Source organism: Melospiza melodia, chromosome 2 (genome assembly GCF_035770615.1).
Source record: "Melospiza melodia melodia isolate bMelMel2 chromosome 2, bMelMel2.pri, whole genome shotgun sequence".
Lineage (NCBI taxonomy): Eukaryota > Metazoa > Chordata > Aves > Passeriformes > Passerellidae > Melospiza > Melospiza melodia.
In genome coordinates, this window is record NC_086195.1 from 87,345,443 (window position 1) to 87,369,155 (window position 23,713).

The window sequence follows — 23,713 nt, forward strand, 5'->3', positions numbered from 1 at the left end:
AATTGTGAAGTTTATGTGTCTGGATTTATATTCTGGTGAGTGGCATCCCTGGCCATGACAGTAAGGTTGAAACTAGATGATTTTTATGGTCCTTTTCAACCCAACCCCAAACCATTCTGCGAAAAAGCTCTCAGAACATCTTTGTGCCTTTAACACTCATGTACTGATGTGTGATTTGAAAGCTGTATTTTGTATACAGTTTAATAATGAGATAGATATGAGGTCAATTACATGGGCCTACAGCACTTGGGCTTCTGGAAGTAAGGTTTTTTCCATCTCCTCTCCATCTATGTTCAGGGGACATCTGAAATCCCTACAGTTGTACTCTCACCACAATGCTGTTGTGTAAGACAAGGTCTTAGTGTTCCAATATTTTCAAAGCAAAGCTAGAAAACTCCCCTTTTTAAGTAAAAAGGCAACAAGAAGAAGCCCTTTTTGTGTGTGTGTTTGGCCTTTTTAGCTAGCTGTACTTTGTATTTAATATTTGGACTTTTCAGTATAAGCCAGAAAATATTTCACAGGTTTTCTTGTATATAGAAATACAGAATAGCTATGTATGAAACAAAACCAAAAAAGGGTACTCTGCAGGAAGCTACTCTGCAGGTATGTAGCATTTATCTATAATTAGCAATTAGAGAAACTGATAAATACCCAATAAAGTTTTTGCATCTAAACAGCCAGTGAGATAATGATACAATAAAGCCAGTTGGTCTAGGTGTTTATCATTATGTTTCTTACAATGAGGTACAGATAAGTCATGCTGGTGCCCCTTGTCCTTCAGATTTTATTGCTGTTTTTTTTCATTCATGGACCTATTTTCTATGTGTCTGGAATGATTGCCACCACCTTTTGGGTGTGGCTTGTACATGTTTTAAAGATGGCTTCTTACATTCTTCTAATGTTACTAAACAGGAAGCAAGCCTTGCTTTGTTGTAGGCTCAGATTAACCTAAAAACAGTGCCATTGAATCAGATATGATATTCTTTCCAAACTCTCTATGATTTTTGTGCTAGAGAATATGGTGATTCTCTTGCATGCACTGTCAGATACTGTTAAAACATCTCAGCATTTAAAACTAATTAGAACAAACATGGAATTATGAGAGAGTTTAATTGTTAAGGAGGTTAATGTGAAATTTATTTTGTGTGTGTCTTAGTTACATTTACTGTAACATGAACAAGAGGAACAAAGAAAATTAAAGAGCACATTGTTCAGATTCATCCTGCTCTCAGTGCATTTTCTTTTCTGTTTCTGCCCTGGTGTCTATCACAGTCAGGCAGATCTGTTTATTGTCTAAGATAAAAATAAGTGAAAAAAGTAATGGAAAAAAGGATTTTCCAGCAAATATCTGTTTCTGGGTCCATCATTCACATAACTTGCCTATATAAATACTTTAATATGCATAGGAGTGCTATACTGGAAAGGGTCACTTGTGTTTTTGCAGGGCTAGTGTCATAGAATCACAGAATTGTAGAATGATTTGGATAGGAAGGGACCCTAAAGGTCACCTGGTTCCAGCCCCCCTGCCATGGCTTTGACCACTTCCAGGGATGGGGCATGTGTAGCTTCTCTGAGCAACCTGTGCCAGTCTCACCACCCTCATGGTAAAGAATTTCTTCCTAATGTCAAATCTAAGTCCACTGTTTTACAGTTTAAAGCCATTCCCCCTTGTCTGTCACTACATGCCCTTGTAAAAACTCCCTCTCCAGTTTTCATGTGCATATGTTATATAGAGAAGGGGCACTCAACTGAAGCATTGCTGAAAGGGGAAATATTACAGAGATCTTGTTTTTCAGATGAGACCTGTATTCCTTGTTCTTTGTTCTCTTGTGAGCTCAAGATGTTGAACGGTTAGTAAATAGGATACAATTATGGATAGATTCAGAAATTACTCCAGTAATATATTTCTCAAGATAATGAAGTCTGTGAAAACAAAGTATTTTTTGAATTTTCTTATACTTACCTAGATTTTCATATTTAACATGTTAGTAAAAGTGGTCAAACAAACCAGGCTTCTGTCCTTTTAGTTTCTTTTTTAAATTATACATTCACTTTAGAATTCATTCCGGTGGGTGCTTTATAAGTTGCATGTTTGTGTGTTTAGGTACATGTTTTAGGTATCTGTCAGAGTGTATATAAAGCACAAGTTTAAGAGAATTAATTTTTGTAGAGGATTAGATTTTTTTGTGTGTGTTTTTTTCTGTTGGGACATCAAATCTTCATTTTGTGGAGTGACTTCTTACCTTTAAAAGGTGTGGCTGGTGGGCAGTTAGATGCAAGGTAGTGCCTTAAAAATGATGAAAGGAGCAATTTGCAGTATTTCAGAAAACTCTGTTCTTCAGTCAGATTTGTGTCCTGCCTGTGGGTCTGATGGAAATGGGCCTTAACAGAAAGCCTGGTTATCTGTAGGAATAACCTTGGGAAGCATTGTAAGGCAGGAACCTTTAGGACCTCTTTAAGTGGTTGCCACAACAACTCCTGCCTTCTATCAGGAATCATTTTCTTATTGTTAAAAGTGATGCGATTTGTGTCACCATCAAAGCATGTGTTGCTTGGTTTCACTCTCTGTTAGGAATCAGACATAGGGATGCAGTGGTTTTGTAGTGGAATAATAACATGGAAAACTGGCTTTTCAGGTTAAGGGCCAGATTTACATTCTAACACACTGATTTATACCAGCAAGGAATGTCAGCATGAGGGCTTGCTCCCAGCATCAGAGACAGCACTGCTGCCAAGCACAGCAGTCCCACTTTCTCTCCACCCCTGGTATTTATCACTGTGACAATGCCTCCCTTACCCGGGCACAAGCCCTGTTACTTTTGTGCCATGAACTCTGGGTCAGGGGAAACACCCAGTTTAAAATTAAACTGTTTCTTTCTGCATTTAGTTCTACTAGAGATAATTTCCCTGGAGTGGTTCCTTAAATGGCCATGCAAACACTTGTGCCAGCTCCAGGGGGGAAACAGAGCAGGAGCTGGGACTGAGAGAGAGCCTGTGGGGGAACAGGGAGTCCTGGATTTCTTAGGCAGTGCTTAGTCTGCACTTGCTAAGTGCATCCAGGAAGCTTTGGGTCAGGGATGCATTTTCAGTCACTTTAACCCAATCTGAGACCAACACTTAAATGAATACTGCCTCCCTCAGAACTTGTCCTGAGACTTGTTCCTGACCCACCCTGTTTGCCTGTTGTTTCAGGCTGCTTTTGATGCAGGCAAGCATCCGCACATTAATCTGAAAGATATGGTGCCAAGAGGTAGGGTGTTACTTATTTATGGATTAATGTTCAGTACAAATCAACTTGTACTGAAAGAGGGATTTACTCAGTAGGGCTTGCAAATTTCCCTTTTAGTAGCAGAGTCAGAGGCCATGTAACATATTCATTTTTCAACCTGCATACTCCCCTCTCTGAGGAAAGTTTTTAAGTGTAGTTTGCACTAGATTGAAGACAGATGAAGTTAGATGATTAAATTCAGGTGACTGAATGTGTCTAGTTGTCAAAGGTCCCACTGTGGCCTATGAATAACTAGATTGTACAGTTTGGAATTACAAAACTATTCAGCCAATGCAAGTGTCTTCTTTATGATGAGCTGAATAGCTCTCCAGGCACTGTTGGGCATGTTTCAATTCCCTCAGCATAGCACCAAGTGTACTGTAAGGGCTCCAGCCGTCCTGCCTGACCTGTGTCCAGCCCTGCTGAAGGGCATGGGTTTCCTGTTAATCATGTGTTATATTTGCCAGCTGTCTGCAGATGTCTCAGATACCTTAAAGGGTCTCAAATGACCCTGAATACCTATCTTTAAACAGTAAGATACAAATCCACTAGTCTTCCCTGGATATAAGGGATGCTTAGGATAACTATGTTAGGATGCAGACATCTACCTCATCCAAAGTTAGGTGAAACAAATCTCAATAAATGCTTTTCAAAAAAACTGTCTAACATAGCATGAGTGTAATTCAATGCAGGAATGTCTCTCTATGTAGAGAGTTCTGGAGAGAAAGTGGACAAAGGCTTCCAGCTGCTGCTGGCAGGAGCAGTGAAGGAACTGAAGTTACTAGAGCCAACAGGCCTACAGCCTGGAGCATTCCTAAAAGGGCAAGGATTTGGGTTGTGGTTATAACTATGAGCTACATATAGTTTTCTGCTCAGGATCGCCATCACTTTTTTTTGTTTGTTTTGGTTTTTTTTTGGTTTTGGTTTTCTTGAGTTTTTTGTCATTATCTTTACTTACTGGGGTATTTCTAGTGGGTCAGGCTCAGTGGAACCAGCAGTGTCCACAGCCAGTGTACTGTCCAGGCCACAGGCTCAATGGACTGCAGGTCAAAGTGTGACTAATGGGAGAAGAAAGGTCAGTGAGTTGTACCAACTTAAGCTGCAGTATTGGAGGTAGGAGAGAATGCCTGACATTGCTGTGCTGTTTTCACAGAATGAATTTTTCTCTTCAGAACACACTGCTAAGTCTTAGTTTACTGACAGAATGTGAAGTTTTAGTTATGTGTTGTGGGAAAATGTATGAACTGATTTCTCTTGTGTGTTCTGTGGGACCCTGCTGCAGTCCTGGACTAGGTTCATGAGGAATTGTTCTTGGAATTGTTTTTGACAGGGAATGGAGTGTGAGTCAGGTAGAATGGAACTATTAATAAGTAAAAAAATTACTCTGGAGATCTGCAGGATATTTTATTTCACTTCATCCAGCAAAATACTACTACTATCCATAACTGTAATATTATTATCCATCTTACTGGTTTATTTTAAACAACCAAAAACAATGAATCCTCACCCTGTTGCACAGGTTCTTCCGGCAATTAATGAAGACTCAAATTCTCTGTAAGATGAAAAAGAAATCCCAATGCATAAATTCAGCTTTCAAAAAATGGTAAAGTTTTGTGGATGTGGTGCTGTGAGCAAATTTATTCCCATTTATGTTGGTGGTAGGAAGTGAATATCACTGGTAAGCAGCTACTATAGATTCTGTGATGGCAGAGAAGCACAAAAACTGTGGACCAGGTCTTTATCCATATGAGCAATTGTTGCTTTGTTTGCTTCAACTGAGCTGCAGAATGAGACTGACTTTGAATACAGAGTGAAGACACATGTATTCAATGAAGTTTAACAGAGCTCATTCTTGCATAGGTCTGTGTGTATGTATCTATAGGAACTTATGTATCCATATATAATTATATTGAATTATATATATACAGAGAGAAAGAGACTTGCAGTATAGGAACATGTTAAAGAGTATTCCATGAATATAGTGCATCTCAATTTTTTTTATTAATCTAACTATGTACAAAGAAATCTGGCCTAAGTTCATCAGTTGAAATGGACCTAGTCTCTTAAAATATAGGATACATAGCTGCTGGGGAGAAATTTAGATTCTTCCCAAAACTTATATAAAAAATGTAAATCTCTGTGGTCAAAAAATGTGATGTCAATAATTTGAGCAAATCAGGTGTAAAGTTCTTTAGCATTAATTATATTCTCCATATTCCACACAAATACACTGGTGTTAACTCATACTGTTAACTCATGTTAACTTATAAATTAATATTCATACTGCATTGTTTGGTGACGATTGCACTTCACACTGGCTATTGGGCAGATTCAAGCCATAGAAATAAATGCTGGCCTTGAGTTCACTGCTGGTGTTTGCAGTACTGTGCTGAAATTCTAGGAATGGAGGGAATTGTAGAAATAATATTCTCTAAAACATGCACATTATAATTTTTCTTTTCCCATATTAATAATAATATTCTGGCATAGGTTAGAACATATAAATATTATACTTACTACAGTCAAGAGATTTATATCTTGTTGAAAGATCTAAAGAACTCTAAGCATTCTAAGCTATTTGCTTGACACACTATTTAGTTTTTATAGGAAAGTAATGAAAGTTTTTGCTGTTCTGCTATTGACTCAAATAAGGATGATTACTTGACTACTAATTCCCAGAATGTTTTATGTATTGACTCAAATATAGAACTGTAAAATCACAGAGTCATTAAAGTTGGAAAGGACCTCCAAAATTATAGAATCCAACTTTTGACTGAACATCACCGCGTCAACTAAGTTTCATGTCCGGTCATTCCTTGAACACTTCTAAGGATGGTGACTCCACCAACACCTCAGGCAGCCTATACCTGATCACTCTTTCATTGAAAAAAATTCCTGTTGCCATAAGTTGACTTTCCTTGGTACAGTTTGAGGCCATTTCCTCTTGTCCTGTCACTACAGCTTCAAAGAAGAGACCGACCCCTACCTTGCTACAACCTCCTTTCAAGCAGCTTTAGGGAGTGATAAGGTCACCCCTTAGCCTCTTCTTTTTCAGGTTAAACACCCCCAGCTCCCTCAACCACTCCTTATGTGATTTACTCTCAAGATCCTTCCACAGCCCCATTGCCCTTCTCTAGGCATGCAGCAGCAGCGCCTCAATGTCTCTCCTGTAGTGAGGGGCCCAGAACCTGACATGGGATTTGAGATGTGCCCTCACCAGTGCTGAGTACAGGGACACAATCCCTGCCTTGGTCCTGCTGGCCACACTATTGCTGATACAGGGCAGGGTGCATTGGCCTTCTTGGCCACCTGGGCACACTCTGGCTCATGTTCAGCTGCCATTGACCACCACCCCTGGGTCCTTCTCTGCTGGGTCACTTTCCAGCCACTCTGCCCCCTGCCTGTAGTGCAACTTGGGGCTGTTGTGACCCAAGTGCAAGACCTGGAACTTGACCTTGTTGAATCTCACACCATTGGCCTCAGCACATTGATTGAGCCTGGCCAATCCCCCTGCAGAGCCTTTCTGCCTCAAGCAGATCTGCAGCAATCTGCTGCATCATACCAGGCTTAGTTGTCTTTCCATCATGCTACATTATGATTCTTTAAACATTTTACAAAATTCCACACAATACTTGGTTACTGCTGACTTTTGTCTGTATATATAGGAGTTCACTTGTGTGTCAACCATAGACAAAAAAAATTATACAAAATATTAAGTAGTAGATTGCAGAGGGCATTCAGGAATTCACAGGAATGATTCACAGTAAGTTTTGCACTATTTGTAATAATATGGATTTGTGAGTTTTTTTTGTTTTCTTTGGTTTTGTTTTTTTCTTTATTTTGCAACCAGCGGGTGTGCAGGAACACTAAGTGACAGTGTTATTTAATCATCAAATTTGATTTGGTATGAGCAGAAATTTAGATATAAAGCCAGCTTCACTCAATACTGCACAATATAAGAAGAGAACGCATGTACTTTTTTTTTACTTTTTAAAGTTGAAATAGATGTTAAGCCTTACTGGGATATGCTCAGACTTCCACTGTTAATCTGGAATATTTTCATCATTATATATATGCAAGTAAGTATACTTACATGTAGTACAAATCATAAATATGCTTTTATTTTGAGCTTCCATGCACTTCTGCATAACATTTTTTTTATTCAGATCTTGTTGCATACTTGCTAAGGGAGCAAAGAGTTAACCTAAAAGCTTATAGCTTTCCTGTAGAATGTACTGTCCAAATCTCATTCTCAAGATCTCTTATGAAGAAAATGTTTAACCATAGCCTGAATGAAATTCCAGGCCCACTTTCATGCCATGAGTTTTGCCAGCCTGTTCTCCAGTAGATTTAAATAAGTGTTCTGCTTATCAAAATGTGTCTAGGAGAAAGCAGTGCCCTTTGAGGACACTGGTGTGAAAGCTGGCTATGAAATTTGTCTGGCACATATGGCTGGCACGTCCGTAGCTGTTGAGTAATGTTAAAGGAAAGCATAAGTAAAAAGGTTGGAAGATTTGGCCTGGATTGTATGTCTGTGTAAGCAGCTACTGTATTTACCCCAAGAAAGGCATGTGATGACAGACTGGGGAGCAAATGGTTTCTGTGGCCACACATAAGTAGGAAAGAGAGAGACAAGTGAGTCCAACAACCTGTAGAGTTCACCGTCACAAAGCACTGAGAAGAACCCAAGATCAAATCTACCTTTATTTATTTCCTTCTAGCCAAAACTAAACCTTTTCTGTCTGTGGAGTCCCTTAGTGAGCTCCTCAAGACAGAGCTTAATGAACAATCTCAGGAATCAGCGGGGTTGAGGAGGCTCAGCAGAGCATCCATCTGGCAAAGCTTTGCCTCTGGCAGGGCTGAGTCATGTGGCACTATCCTTTGTGCCATGCAGAGGCACCTACTCAATTAGAGCTTGTTTGTGTCGCTCTAACAGGATGCACATCCTGTGTCTTACCCCCATGCTCATATGCAAAAGCACATTAAGGTATCTTGGTGACTGTTCAATAAAAGAACAACCTAGGACTCTTCACGTAAGCACATACTAGAGCAAATGTGTCTGCATCGAACAAGCAGTTTTTGAGAAAGTGCACACACATTTGTTTTCGCTTTTCGCTCCAATGTTCTTTAACATAAGGACCTTTATCAAACTTATCCTGAAAGTTGCTGATTAACCAGAAAGTGCTTTCCCATGGTTATGTTAGACAGTATTACCCTCATTGTCCTCTCAAGAACTTACTTAGGGAGTATGTGAAGAGGTGAAGAACAGAGATATTGCTTGTGTCTCAGCAGTTAAGAAATCTAAAAGATATATTGATTTATTAACATGAGGTAAGAATCATGTCCAAAGGATTAGAAATATGTTTGGACAAAAATGTTTCAATATCTCAATATGTTCTCTTGAGATATTTGAGTTAAAGTGTGTAAAAACAACTTATTGTGAGGCCTCCTTTTGACTGCAGCACCAATGATTTTGGGTTTGAAAGGACCTAAAAGCTCATCTGGTTTCAAATATTTTGTTCCATTTGGTAAAAAAATATCTCGTTTCATCTGTTCAACAGATGAAGTGTTTTGGAGTGTTCCACAGTAGGAAGTGGAGACAAAGGCAAGAAGCCCCTGCTTTTGGAGTGGAGATTAGTGAGAATATCCCTTTGGTCAGTGTCCTATTTGTGTCCCCTGCCAATATCTTGCCATCCCCAGCCAGCTGAAGAGTGGTGGAAAGTTGGAGAGACAGTTGTGATACTGTGTCAGCACTGCTCAGCAGGAGCCAAAAACACTGGTTATCAACACCAGCGCAAAGCGCACCACTGTGAGGGCTGCTGTGGGGAAAATGAACTCCATCTCAGCCACACCCAATGCAACCTTATAAATAATATTAGTAATATTTGCCCTCTTTGAAAAGGAATGAGAAAGCGACCTAGACAAGTGATTTTTTTTAAATAGGCAAAAAAAATAGCAAGTACTTCTTTAGAAAGCTTAAGGCTAGAGCTCACCCTTCCAAGTGACAAGATAGGACTGACCAGTAGAGCTAAAGCAGAAAAATTTCTCCGACACAGAAAAACTGGTCAGGGATCTGATTTAGCAAGCGTGCAGGCATGAGTAAAGTTACATGTGCATATGTTAGAATGATTGAAATTTTATTATGGAGCACATTACTTTTCAGATCTATCTCTAGCTAAGGACTCACTGCCATATTTTTCTTTAGAATGTGTGGCATAGATTGTTTTGCACAGGAGGATGAGCAGTGTATTGCTTTCAAGGTGACCAACTGGTCACTCAGTTTTTGTGGATGGGCTGAAATGTGCATCTTTCCAGAGGTGCAAATAGAGAATTAGCAATCAATGACATTTCATATATTGCGCAGTTGTCAGAAGATTAATACATTTGCCATCTCATTTTCTGCTGTTAATTCATATCCATACCTATTTGATCCTATAAAACAGAGAAAAAAAATCCTGTAAGTTATGCCCCTCTTATGTACCTCTCATTAATCAATCCTGCTAATTAAGACATCCATTTTCTTCTAGAATTAGGGTAAGAAGAGAAAGAAGTATCCTCAAAAGATACCCAGGGAGAGGCTTTCACAGGTAGCTCTATGGCAATCAGTGACTAGAGGGGTTTCTGTAGCCATCTATACTTACACAGCCAGAGGGCTGCCCAGGCTGATTCCATCTGAGATATCCTGTTAATCACACTGAGCAACCAGTGAGCTTTGTCATCTTCTCCCCTCTTCTCTGTTCTCCATCCTCTGCTGTATCCTCTATTCTTCATGGCCCTATGGTCCATGGGGCTTCTGTGGCATTCCTGGAATGGGCTTCCATGAGTCTCAGTCACTAGCATGTTGTTACATCCTACAAGAATCAGAAATCCTAACGGGTAGCAAGGGCACCGTCACATTTAATGGGGGAAAGAAAATTAATATTTTGAGCAGCCATGAAATCAGTTTAAAATAACAAGTTCAACACCCCCAGCCAAAGGGAGGAGGTAGGTGATGACAGCTCAGCACTGTGTCGTCAGCTTTGTTCAGATTGCTGCAGGCGAGAGTTTTCCCAGCGACTCCCCAAGTGGCGCCCCATGGTGCTGCAGCCCAGGGAACTGCCCTGGTTTGTGTCTCAGCAACCTCAGCCTCTGCAGCAGGTGACATGTGGGAGGCTGAGGTCATGTCCCAACAGGTGAGAGCTATGCAGCTCCCTTTCAGGAAAGGGTGGGAGATGGCTTTCTTGAAAGCAATAAACATTTGTGCTGGCTGGCAAGCTCAAACTGCTGTGATCGCACCTCTGCACGTTTCTGTACAAACTCTAAGGCAAAAAATGTAAACTTGAGACCAGAGATACCCAGGCCTTCACCTGCCTGTATGTGACAGCCAGCCGATCAGCAGATTTGGTGGGAGCCAGACTTGACTTGACTTGAGAAAAAACATTGCTGCCCTGACCTTTGGGAAAAGCCAGAAGGATTTTAATTTCTCAATGCATGTGGGAGAGCAGTGGTGGAAATCTTCATCAAAGATTTTTCAGAAGCTTGAGGAATGCCAAAACAACTTAAATAGCTTAAACAGTAATCTCTTTTCAAGCCAAATAAAATGTGAACCGTACATAAGTAAGTTGTTAAAGTTTGTCGTTTAATAAAAACAAATTTGATGGTAAAGATGCAATTTTTCTACTGCTGATTTTAATTTAATTGCTACTTATCTCAAATTGTAAGTGAAGATTTCACGCAGAAAAGAAGGAGAAAGAAATGATGTGTTGGAAGCAACATACTATCAAGATTGTTTTCATAATTTCACAGTCACTTCTGTTCCCTTTCCTTCTGCTTTATGTCTGTTGAGCTCCTCTCTTGGAAAACTCACAGTGCTCATGTTATTCTGGACTCTCAACTCTACTCTTCATTTCTGAAATACTTTTTGCACTTTTTTTAGTATTTAAACAGATTTTTGACATCTTGGCTTGAATCTTTTAAGGAATCTTTGGCTTCTTCCAGTTTTTTTGGGGTTTTTTTCCTTCTTGTTATATATGTTATGACTACAACATAAGAGTTTAAGATGAAATAATACAGAAATATATTATAATTACTGTTATAGGAATATTCAATTTTGCCCCTTAGGATAGACTTCAAGTAATGCTAAAAATTTTGTCATTATATAAAAAAATAACACATTATTGCAAAAATATTTCTTTCCTCAGCAGAACTAATATCTTTGACTACTCTGCAAGGCTTGTCTCAAGTTAAAGTTAGTGACTTCAAAGGAAATCCTTTTCTGTTCTTGTTTATATCAACAATTTTATATGTTTTCCGTTTTTTAATCTGCCCTTGCTGAGCAGGACTAAATCACCTGCAAAAGGTTATAGGTTTGACATAGCTTAAAAAGGATGAAAGGCACCACAAAGGAGTTTCTCAGATCAAGTAATATAAAAAGTCAAATATTTGAGATTACCTGGTACAATTACTCTGAATTGAATTAAAAAAATAAATGAACCTGCCTGACATTTGTTCTCCTCCAATCAGTCAGGCATTTTATTTGTTGTATTGCCAGAACAGAAAAGGAACCAAAATGCAAGTCTCTGGAAGTAAATTTTTAAAAACAAAAAGCAGTTCAATCACTTTGACACAGAGTTAAAAGAATGCTTTTTGTGTCCACGCTCAGTGGGCTATAGGAAGTCCAGCTGATAAAATGGAAACACTATTCCAACTTGTTTAGAGTAGGTTTTGCAAATAATGACAACCTCTTTAATTCCTCTTGCATACATTTTCCTCTTACATCTGTAAAATTTGAGATTTATGAATTTGGATTGTGATCTGAAATGGAGGGTAATTTTCTGCCAAGACAGTGTTCAACAGCTAGGAAAAAAAAAAGTTGAAAAGTTCAATTACGTCTTCAAGGAAAATTTGCCAATTTGACACAAAAAAAAACAATTTAAAATTCATTGTGAAAAATTAGAGGTCTCAGTTTCAGATGATATCCCTTCATGCACCCTGGTTTTAAGCATGAGAATGATTTTGCAAGCATTGAAATATTAGGGATGTATGTAGGAGTCTGCAGCAGTGTGTTCTAAATGAAAATGTAATCCAATGAAGGAAAAATTGGTCTATTCTTTTCCCAGAATAGAAGAATTTCTTAAAATAGTACAATATGAAGTGAGATAATATTTTAATTTTGATTATATTTCTCCTGACTTCTGTTCTGTTTTAATGTCTTGCATTTGTGAGGTTGCAGTACACTTCTGTGTTATTACTCATAAATTGACTGGGGCTAAGGATGTGCCATGACCCTCAAATTTAACACTTTGCCTGAGTAGGCTTTGAATGGGAGTAGTTTTCCTGTGGGCTAATACATGTGTACTTCAAAGGTATAAACCAGAAGAGAAGTGCCCTGTGTGGCAGTAGCTAAGATGGTTGAGCTGAACCCGTTATTCTGTGAGCCAAGGGAATGAACCTTGCTTCAGTTCAGCCAGAGCCTCTTGGGAGAAGCTGTCTGGCGCCACAAAACAAATTAGTGAGCAGAGACTGAAAACTATTAAGTTTATTTCAAGAATGTGTTGTCAAAGATCTAATAAATTTACTTGTTGCTGCAGGCCATGCATGTATGAAGCCTTAACTAATCCAGGTGGTGTTTTTTTCCCTCAGAGGGAGGTGCAGGGTGTGGATCTTTAGGAAAAAGGTATTGTGCTTTAGGTAATGTGGGCATTGTTTAATGATAGACATGACAGCTTGAGTGGTATGTTTGGGTTTTCTCTGTTAATACTCACAAGGCAATTTAAATTAATTTTCTCATGCAAAGTTAGTTAATGACTACACAAAATGCTAATTAGTTTAATGACAGTATGGAAATAACTTTATAGTAGCAGAACAGTTTTTCTAAACAAAATCAATTTTTTTTGTTGCCACGTTTAAATGTTCCAAAGATTACTTCTAAAATGTTTAAATTTACAAATTTACCATATTACAGTTAGGACCAGTTGTGTCTTTGAGTTTTCTCAGGACCCTCCTTTGTCAAGGTGATTTAACTGGGTTTTAGTTAGCCATATAGACTGGTGGATTTAACTCACTCCCATTACATTCAGTGGAGTGGGTCAATCTTTCCAAAAGGTGATCCAGCTGTTCAAATAAGATGTGTCTGCAGTTCCTGAAGATGTATTGCTTTCCATTCCTTGTGCCTAGACAGCTATGTTTAATTAAACATACATCTTTTATAGGATGGCATTAGATGATATGAATACTGTGTCGAGGAAAGATCTCTTGTCTTTACCTTTTGTGGAACAGGAGCCAGTTGATTATGTTCCTGTGCTCTGGAACCTGAGCAAAAACATACTGTGTTTTTTCCAGGAGTGGTTACTCACTGGAGATACTGAATTTATTCTCTCTGTGTTCTTTTCTGCTCAGCAGCAGTGGTCATCCTGCAGAGCAAGTCCCTTGCTTACAGCACGGAGTCCAAAACCAACAAGCGAATATTTTGGGTTCCCTAGAAATCAGTTACAAACTAAGTATTTAATAGGAATAAAGGCTTTCAAACACACACAGTGTTCCAGCATCTTTTTTGGTGATTCAGATTGGGTTGCTCTTTATCCACTTTGATCTTTCCTTTGAAACCTCATAGTTTCTTGGTGCAGCCAATAGAGTGACAGTATCCTGGCTCTCAGTGAATTTCTACAGAGCTGATTTATAATGAAATTTATTTAAAGCTATGGCACTAATTGGCTGAAGAGCCAGTAGATATTTGCTTGCACAGTTTTTTCAATGAAAGTCAAGTTCTCTTAATCAGAACCCAGTTAATCTCCTGCAGAAGAACAGGACATAGACTTGAATTTTGAATTCCTTGGATTAACCCAGCATGAATCTCCAGACTGCACTTGGAGACATCCTTAGTGATGCTTTGTTGAATTTTATGAGTATCCAAATTTAATATGCACTAGGTAACCTTGACATTCATGTCTTGTCTCTCATTTCCCCATCCCTCTTGTAACAAAGCAGCTATTTTTGGTATTTTTCATATATTTCTTCTGCTACGTGGCTTCAGGCATTTGCTTATTCTAAACCCTGGCAAATGTGGCCCTTCCAGCTTCTTTCTTGGGGTTAGACATAAAACAGAAAAAAGAGTTACAGAAAGTACTGAAAGATGGAAACTGTCTGCAGTTCATTGGATACCAGCAATTATACTCCAGGCAAGCTAAGTCCATAATGCTGGGAAGCGTGTGTTTTCTCATGAGAAGTTCAGAGAAAGCATTGTTTTAGTCCCTAATCACTTGGGGCTGGTTTAGGGGGTACATTTTGAAATGTTCTGCAAATATATTGAGTTACAGTGGCAGAGTGCAGGAGAGTGCAGAGTTCAGCAAGTTGTTTTAGTGATTGGGGTCTATTTCAGCATACTTGAAAGACATTTCTAAAGGTGAAGCATTTTAAAGCTTTTGTAATCAGGTAATATCATTAGGTTATCTTATGCATTGTTAAAGTCAATTCAAAACTTTCTAGTGGCATGTGTTGTGTGCTGGGTTAACTTAGGCATTTCACTTCTGCAATTTCCACATGAAAGTAAGAGTTTTACAGGATATACCCTTTCTGATGGTCATAGCAGAGGGAATAGCATTTGATCATAGAATCAGATTTGTTAAAACTCTTCCACTCCTTCCTGTTTTTGATATATGTTCTTTGAAAGTTGGGTTTTTCCCGTTAAGCAACCTTAGCTAATGACTAAAGAGAGCAGATACATTGTACCTTGAAGCTCTGCCGGTCCCAGATAGCTGTGTTTGTACAGACTTTTCTTGTGCACACAATGAGTCTCTGTGGCTGTGGATATGCAGGGTAGGCACGCTTTTGCTGATTCATCTCTGATTTATGTCACAGATACTCAGCAAGGAAGTCAATATCTGCATCAAGATGCATCAATTTCTGTTGTGTCAATAAGTGAATACTGAGGTGCAGTTATTTGCTTTTATTTATGAATTAGGGTCTGGAGTAGCTCCTAGGGACAGCAAAACTACAATCAGACTTTCCTTGCAGAATGGCCATTTTTTTGGCCCCTCAGGTCAACAGTGCTCAAGGTACACAATTTAATGTTAGAATTATTTTTTATGCTGTCTTTACATAGCTCTATGATCTATGGAGAAAACTGGAACTGACTCTTTCCTTCTCTAAGCTCTTTGCACCATGATAGAAAATTCTGACAATCTAATTTGTGTTTCTTCATGAAGGATTTATAACTTTAAGATATGTGAGCAACACGGCTGGAAAGATTAATGGGAATATTAATTTAAATATCTTTCCCTTCAAGCAACTGACTGACCAAGTCCTCCTGCCCCTCCTCTTGTATTCATGTTGTGTAACTGGATCTGTTTTTCCCAGATGACTTGATCTTTTTAGGAATTTCTTGTTTGATGACCTATGCAAAGATAATACATCACTGTTTTCTGACAGGCAAACAATTTGCTGACAGGATTTCTATGAAGACGAATTCCATGTTATATCTATCTTTGACTTGCCATATACAGGCAAACCTTCTGTCCTTAAAGCCTCTGTCGTGAAGTCACTTTTTGACTCACCTTACTCTCAAGCCTTACTTTCAGCGCCTTGCAAAGTTTCTTAATGTGTCTTACAACTCTTGCCATCTCATTTCTCATTAATATCTCACTGCACCACCTCCCATCTAGCGTCTTCTGATTTAGCACTGCTGCACTCTGATCGCTGGCAAAATTGAGGAAACAAGTTTTCCTGCCTTGCTTTAGCAGCATCTTGCAAACCATGTCTCATTGGTGCAAAGTTCTTTTGGATTTACCATGTTCTAACACTGCCCTCCTTCCTTTTCTGTACTTTTAAAAGTAATGGCTTCCTTCTCTGGACTTCTGATGTACTGGTACTGCCAGTACTTGTCTGGAAGAGGAATAAAAGCAAAACTGGTAGAGTAGCTTAATGATTTGCCCTGCAGGTAAATGTCTGACTGTGCCCACAGGCAGGGCTTGCAAGCAGTGCACAATCCATCTGCTCATAGAAATATTATTGTAGGGCTGGCACTTGTTTTAGTAGTGAACTAAATTAAAGTGGCATGTGCTGTTTTATTTCTGACATTTTATAAGTTCTAAAAGCTATACTCTTGATATTCGTCACAGGTGTTGTGTTTGTGTGGTGCTTGGCTCTACTATGTTGTAGCAGTTTCATCCAGATTAGGCAGGGGGGAATTCATCTTACCCTGGATTAAATGGCTGTAATAAAAGTGTCTACAATGTAAAGGGTCACAACAGGAGATTTTCAACTCTGCTGAGGAAAAATGCATGTATTGTTGCATATTTCAAGGCAAAGCTAATCTTATTCAAAAATAAATGCCTAAATTAAGTCATAGCTTTACAAAATGCCTCTTTCCTGCGTTTGACTATAAAGACAGTTTAGGATTTCTATCCCCAAAATAAATACCTGAAATTAGGTAAGATGTATCATATGCTTCCTGCTCTGTTTTATGAGAGGTCTGTAGTAATAATAATAATAATAATAGCAGTGGTAGTAGTACTAGTAGCTAATAATAAGAAGAACAGCGGTTTTATTCTATGGGACAGTGGACTGTGAAATGTCTTGTATAAATCAGAAAACATGTCTTCTGAACATGAAAAAAAGCACAAAGTGAAGACACAAAGGTTTAAAATACCTAGATTCTTTTCTTAAAATTTTTAAGCCAATGGGTTTGGTATTGCACATTCTAAAAGGTGAACATTACATATTTTAGTGACAGTAGTACGTCTGTAAAAATGGAGGCTCAAGCCCCTTAAGAAATATACTTTTTGTGTAGTTGTTGGGGATTTTTTATTCTATGAAAAAAAAATAGACACAGTTGAAAGCAAGAAATAGGTGGAATGAAGACAGTACTAAATCTTTTTAATTGCCTGTCTTGTGCTTTTTTACTCCTAAATTTCATTCGTAAAAGGCCTCTATGTAAGATGTAGACTGTGTGCCTTTGTCCACAGCACATTTAACCTTGAGTTCTTTGGATAAGAGAACAATTTATGCCAGATTTTCTTTTTTTTCTATCCTCTGGTTAGAATATCTTTTGTTTAAAAGGATGCAAACTCAGCTAGAAAATTTTCCTTTACCTTGGCAGTTTCAAATATCTGACATTCTCATTTGTAGTAGGCTCATGCAGCAGTATTTCTTCTCACTAGTGGCACAAATAGGTTCTCTCTCCTCTAAAAGACAGCAAATTTCCATCCTTTTTATATGCCAGAAGCTTTTATCCTTCTGTTAAATTATGGTCAAATTGGGCATTGTGTTCATGGGTGGCACACAAATGGCTTTTCTCACTGGATTAGAGAACAAGAAGTGTTCTGTTACATTTGTCCCCACAAACCAATGGGAAGAATAACATCCAGCTAACCTAATGGAAGTGCTGTTGTAGTCACTGCTGTAACACCACAGCTGCTGGTTCTCTCCAGTGCTCATTAGTTTCTGATATGTGTGTTTGCAGCCTTCCCCTTTGTCAGTAACAATGGGAGATCTAAAGAGCAGAAAGGAGCAGGGTGAGGATTTCAGGGAGATACTCCAGTAGCCATTTCCCTCCTTTCATTTACACAGTACCTTTGCCTCCATGTGACATTGCACAACTTTAGTTCCTGGTTTTTCTAGTAGGCAGGTCAATAAAGAAACATAGAGGCTTATCTTTGAAGCAGAGTGAAAGCATGTGGAGTGGCTACCTCGATTTTCAAGAATGGAAGAAACTGGAAGGGGTAAACCAACCTTCATTTGTCTCTTCCTCCAGAAATTAAGCCATGAATTAATTTAATTGCTTAGATACATCTCTCTGCTGTTCACTTTTTTTCACTGGCTTGGGTACAGAAGTGTTAATTTCTAAAGGAAATTTCTTGCACATGTAAGGCAGCTGTTACCTGAGCAAACCTTGTTCTGTAGCAGCACCTTGTGGGAAGGAAATCAGACTACAGTCTCCCACACAGCCCAGCATTCCCAGAAGACAGTGGCTGAGTGAGCATCTGCCATCATTGAGCTGAGCAGCTCATTTTATTACTGCCATAGAACTTACAGGATTCTAGAGTAATAAAAAGCACATCTATGAGGATGATATACAGAAGGTACCCCAAATACATTTTAATTAATGCTTGATGCTTATCTCTTGAGAAATAAGAAAATTAGTGTACTATGTTTGTATGCATCTAAGAAAAAATTTACTCCTGTTTGTAGCAAATGTGTTCTGATTGAGTTTCTTACTTGTAATTTCTTCGTTTTAAATCTTTAAAACCTTTGTAATGTCCAGATAGATACATACCCAGGATACAAGGGTAATTTGGGGGTTTTATCTTACCTAGGATACAACGGTTTTGCATTAACCTCAAAAGACGAAGTAATCTTTAACAAAAATGAAATGTTTTAATTATATCTTTTTAATTTTGTTTTGCAGGAGGCAATAAGCTGAAGAATCAACATTTTCGCCTGAACTGGGCATGGATCTCCTTAGAAAAGGAGTATTACTTAGTAAATGAAGACACCAAGTATCTTGATGTTGTTCTTAAACGGAGAGGTTACCTGGGAGAAACCTCTTTTATAAGTAAGTTCAATTCTAGCCTTATCAGTCGCTTTTATAAATTGCTGCGCAGTTAGTTGATATAATGTATCAATGCAACTGTATCCTGTTGCTGCTGTTTCATGACAAACAAAGTAAATTCAAAGGAATATGTTTATTTATTAAAGAGTGTATCTTTTATATGCTATTCATATGATTTTTATAGTTAAATAATGAAATTTCTCCTTTTGTTTTTTTTTGTCTTCTGCAATTATTTTCTGAATAAACAACCCAAGACATAGTCCTCCTTTCTTTGATTTTATTGATACCACTGTTTATTTGTTTCACAGAATACAGTTCCTGTCCAGATCTTTTTTCCCCTATAATGAAAAAATACAGTTGTAGCAATTGAAAAGACAACAATAAGCATGTATCATTTTCCAGGAAGGCTCTTGTGAGCTGGTCTGACCAGCAGCCACGAGCATTAGGCTCATTTGCTTTACTCAGTGTTGGCAGTCAACTGAGGCTGATACAGGAGGTGTTGAAAACTGTTTGCAGTGTCTGGGGAGTTGAAAGGTGAAAAAAAGGTTGTGTTATCGCATTCTGCAACCTCACACCTGTTTCTGGCTTCTGGATCTGTTTCCTCCTCTGACGCATTTGCACCAGGGAACATTATCCTTGTACAATTTCACACTGAAACCTATGGCGAGATTACACTGCTTAGAGAAAACACTCAATTTAAAGCTGTTTTTGCAGAGATGTAAGCATTTACCTGGCAAGTTTCTGTTTAGGATTTTTACTGATTAAAAATCTGAGTTTCAGGTAGGGAGATGCAGTAGAGACACCTATTTTGGCATGAGATTTAGGGGATATAGACCTTAACCAACAGACTCTGCTTTTAACAGTGAAACAATGTTTATAATATATTTCTTTTAAAGAAAGAAAAAGAATGGAAGAGATGAATACATAGTTAAGGATGTGTGGTTTCCATTAATTATTGGTACTGAATAACAGATACTGGTGTGACTTCTGATCCTTCAGGTAGAGTGTTTACAAAATTTTCTACCTATGGATTCAAGGTCAGTTTCAGTATTGAGCTGACAGAAAAATCAAAAAACCCATTTGAGTAGCTTCCTCCAACTACCTTAGTCCAGAAAATGGAATTACAGAATTGGAAAGAGCATAAAACATCCTGGTCAAGATGCTTACTGGCCTTTCTGGTCCATATGCAGTGCCAAAGTGTCTGAAGGTTTATAAGCTATATAAAATTGGCTATGACTTAGGACAAGGCACGAGCCTGAAGAAAGAAAGGCAAGGTTTGCAGGGAAAGGTCATGTGTTTCAATGCATTAAATAATGCAGCTGAAGAAACAGTCACAGAAAGGAGAAATTTTAAGGGTTTTTTTTCTGAAAACCTAGAACTGCCTTTAAGATTTCAGCTTTACTGTGGGATTTAAACAAGGCCAAACACATAAGTTGGAGACAGTTCTGAAATACTGTCTAATTTCCATGAGGGTCTTTCAGACAGTCTTAAAGTTAGAATGAGATGCCTGTGAAAACCTGTTTCAGAGCAGTCTGAATCTGAGGCTGTGCCATCTCTTTGGATTGAATTATATGATTATTTTCCCATGGAGTTGCAGCTTCAACTTCACTTTAACCTAATGGTTGTCATTATGCAAACACAGAAATAAGAGGATCATAATTTTAAAACATTCTAATTGCAATGACAATGAGGGCAATGGTTCAGGTTTTTCATCTTCTTTCATTTTTTTCCAGTATATTTTCCTTTTTGTCTTTGTATTTCCTTAACTTTCCCTTTAAAGTCTGAATCCAGGGTGGTTTTTTTTCCTAAGAAATATAAATATTTTCTGGGGTTTCAGGCAGGATGCTGTTTAGATGTTCTGGAAAAGAAGAGAATCCAGAGGGCTCAAAGAAGAGAGAAAATTCTGTTGTCCTTTTTGGACATCCATAATTGAATTATAGGAAAATGGAAACTTGATATAACTTCAAAGAATGTAGAGTTTTTCCACCTCTATATGTAACACCCAATATAAAATTGATCAAGAGAAATGTATTTAGTTTGAACATTCTCAGGTTGTGGAAAGTGTATTTTTCTGCATGTCTTTTAAATGTGACACAATGGGAGAAAAATTACCAATGATGTGTATAATGACCTGAATTTCTGATTTTAACAGGTATTAGCACCAAAGATGGTACTGCCAAGAAAGATAAAGACTTCAGGGGAAAAGCCCAGAAGCAAGTGCAGTTTAATCCTGGTCAAACCTTAGCCACATGGCGAGTACGGATTTTGAGTGATGGTGAACATGAGCATTCTGAGTCCTTTCAAATTGTTCTTTCTGAGCCTGTCATGGCAATCCTGGAATTTCCTGCTGCATCCACAGTGGAAATTATTGACCCAGGAGATGGTGAGAACCTTTCCAGAACCGTACTACTAATATGTGCATATACCAAAAGATAAACTGGAGGGCAGATACTGTGTAACATTGGATACTAAAGGTTTACTGTCCTCAAAATATTTCTGAAGACAGACTTGGGCAACAGGTAGCCATTTGTCCTCCATCACTTGAAGTGCTTGATGAAAGTACTCAGGCAGCATGTTTTTATGAAATACCTGCATTTTTTAATGATATGTTATTTCTAGACTGAATGTGTCTGAATGACTGAAGAGTTGGCTCAAAGCTGACGTGATTTACTCGGCCGTGGTAAGTCATGTGGGAGAAGATGGTACAGGAAAGCCTAGGCTGGTTGATCACAAGAAGTTTGGTCTTGGAGTGAACTATTTGCTAAGTTAGAGAAAGCTCAGTAATTGTAAAGTTCATATGACCAAGTGTAGCACACACTGTGTCAAGAACAAATAAAATTATGGTTAAATATAAATCAAGCAATAAGCTGATTTTAAAAAATTCTAAAAGAGAAGCAGAGCATGCTCTGGTTGGTTTGTATCTTTTCAGTTGAACCTGTGGGCTGTACTCACACAGAACTGTCTTAAGAAATCTTTTAAATACTGGATGACCGTAACAACTTGAATTACATGGTCTTCCCTAATTAGCATTTGAAGAGTGTTGGGCAAGGAAATGATCAGAAGTGTCTTAGTTCCTAGTTACAAATGCAAGTTAAACCAGAGTTTATCTCACATCCATTTTTAATCTCTGAGAAAAATAGTGCTTATCTTGAAAAGCAGCATGTATAAGACACAGAAATAACTTGAAAATGTGTTAAATCTCTTTATCTTTTCTATGATCAATAAGATCATAGAAAAGATAAAGTTAAGGGTAATTGGCTGAGTCTTCTTTATGCCACCAACAGTATTTTATATTTCTTACATTAAGATAAAATTTTTAATTTTTTTAGTTTTTACAGTTCCAGAGAATTTGTATTAATTATATGTAAAGAGAAGTTGCAGAGGTCAAAATCAAATGCACAGCTGCAAATCAAGGAACATCTAGAAGAAAACTAGAGAGAGAACTTTGAGGGAAGGACTGTGTTTCCTAACAGCATTTTGAAGCTCAGGGTTTTCCAAGCTCACTGAATCAGGACCATCAACAGTTTTATTCTCCTTACAGTGAAAAAATCATTGATTTAAATTGTGTAGCTTTAGGATCATGACTGTGAGTTTGTTCAGAAAGCTGTACCAGCCTCTTTGGGTATGGGACATTAGTTAATGTTTTATTGGAAATATAGATTGCATAGGGATATGGGATTTTATACTAGCTGTGATGCTGTAGCTCATTCTCCTCCAAGCTTTTATGTTTTTCATGTTCATAAGGTCTGTTAAACTTTTATGGTGCCATTTTACTCCTAGTTGAATAATTATCAGAGAGAGAGAGAGAGAGAGAAGAAACCAAATAAATCAAATTCCTGCATGTTTTGGAAGGTTAGGTTTTTTTATTTTGTCAACTAAATTCTAAAAGGAGAAATAGAAGGAATTAAATGGGTTGGTTTTTTTCAGTCCTGCCTTTTGTTTTACTTTAAAACAAAAAAGTCAGGATTTGATATTTTTCATGTTGAATTTTTGTCTTGCCAGAATAGTGAGTAGTCATGGTCTTACCAAACCTGAATTACAGCATTTTTAAGGCAGACTTTTGACCTCAAGTCATGCTAGTAGTAGTTGGAGAAATAAAAACTGGAATGTGTTTTCAAAGGAGTCACCTGACAATTTTCAGAACACTGTTTGCCAAAGTACTCTGAAATGATGAAAAATTTGCTTTGTGCAGTCAGCTGATTTCACTTAATTTGATGCTGTACAGAATTAAATTCTTTTTGGGTTGTAGTCACACTAATGAAACTGTAAAGGTGCTTTGTAATTATGTGCATGGCCACCTTTTGTTCTTGAGTTTTTGAGAGAACAAGAACAAAATTGATCCTGAATCCCAGCAATAAAACCCAGCAATCTAATTATATAAGCATAAAATAGTGAAGAAGTTCAGGATGCATCTTAGTGGGTTTTTCCCCTGAAAAAAAGATCTGATATCCTTTTTTATGACACTGGCTGTATTGGCTGGGTCTCCTAGTAAAAAAGTAGTGTAGACATATAACCAGCTAAAATCAAATGTCCAAGTCAGCGTAAGATGTCAGGAGTTCAACCTTGCTCCTCAATGCCAAATGATTTTCCTGGTTATCTTGGTGCAGGAAATTAAAGAAGGGCCTTGATGAACCACACACTGTGGGAGCTATGCAGTTAATACTTCAGTTAACAGTTGATATTGATACTGCAGTTAACAGTTAATAATTAAATACCATGGAAATAATAAAAAGACACACTTTGAGGACAAATTCTCCAAACACTCTCTTGCACCATTAACCCTAGATAAACAAGTTCAGTCACATTAGAGACCACTTAATAAGGACTTGTGAATTCAGACCTAATGATCTGATTTTCTTTTCCACCTCTGAAACACTAAGGAACTCTACTTCTCTCACCCTCCAAGTTTTACTACAATT

At 38.0% G+C, this 23,713-nt stretch overlaps 1 protein-coding gene across 1 annotated transcript in view; it reads left to right on the plus strand.

Annotated features, from left to right (window-relative positions):
• Nucleotides 1–23,713, plus strand: part of FREM2 (FRAS1 related extracellular matrix 2) — a 117,916-nt gene that overhangs the window by 44,109 nt on the left and 50,094 nt on the right. The window contains exons 3-4 of the mRNA XM_063149213.1: nt 18,651–18,797; nt 20,947–21,177. Coding sequence (XP_063005283.1) covers nt 18,651–18,797; nt 20,947–21,177 — 378 coding nt within the window. The remainder of the gene's footprint in view (nt 1–18,650; nt 18,798–20,946; nt 21,178–23,713) is intronic.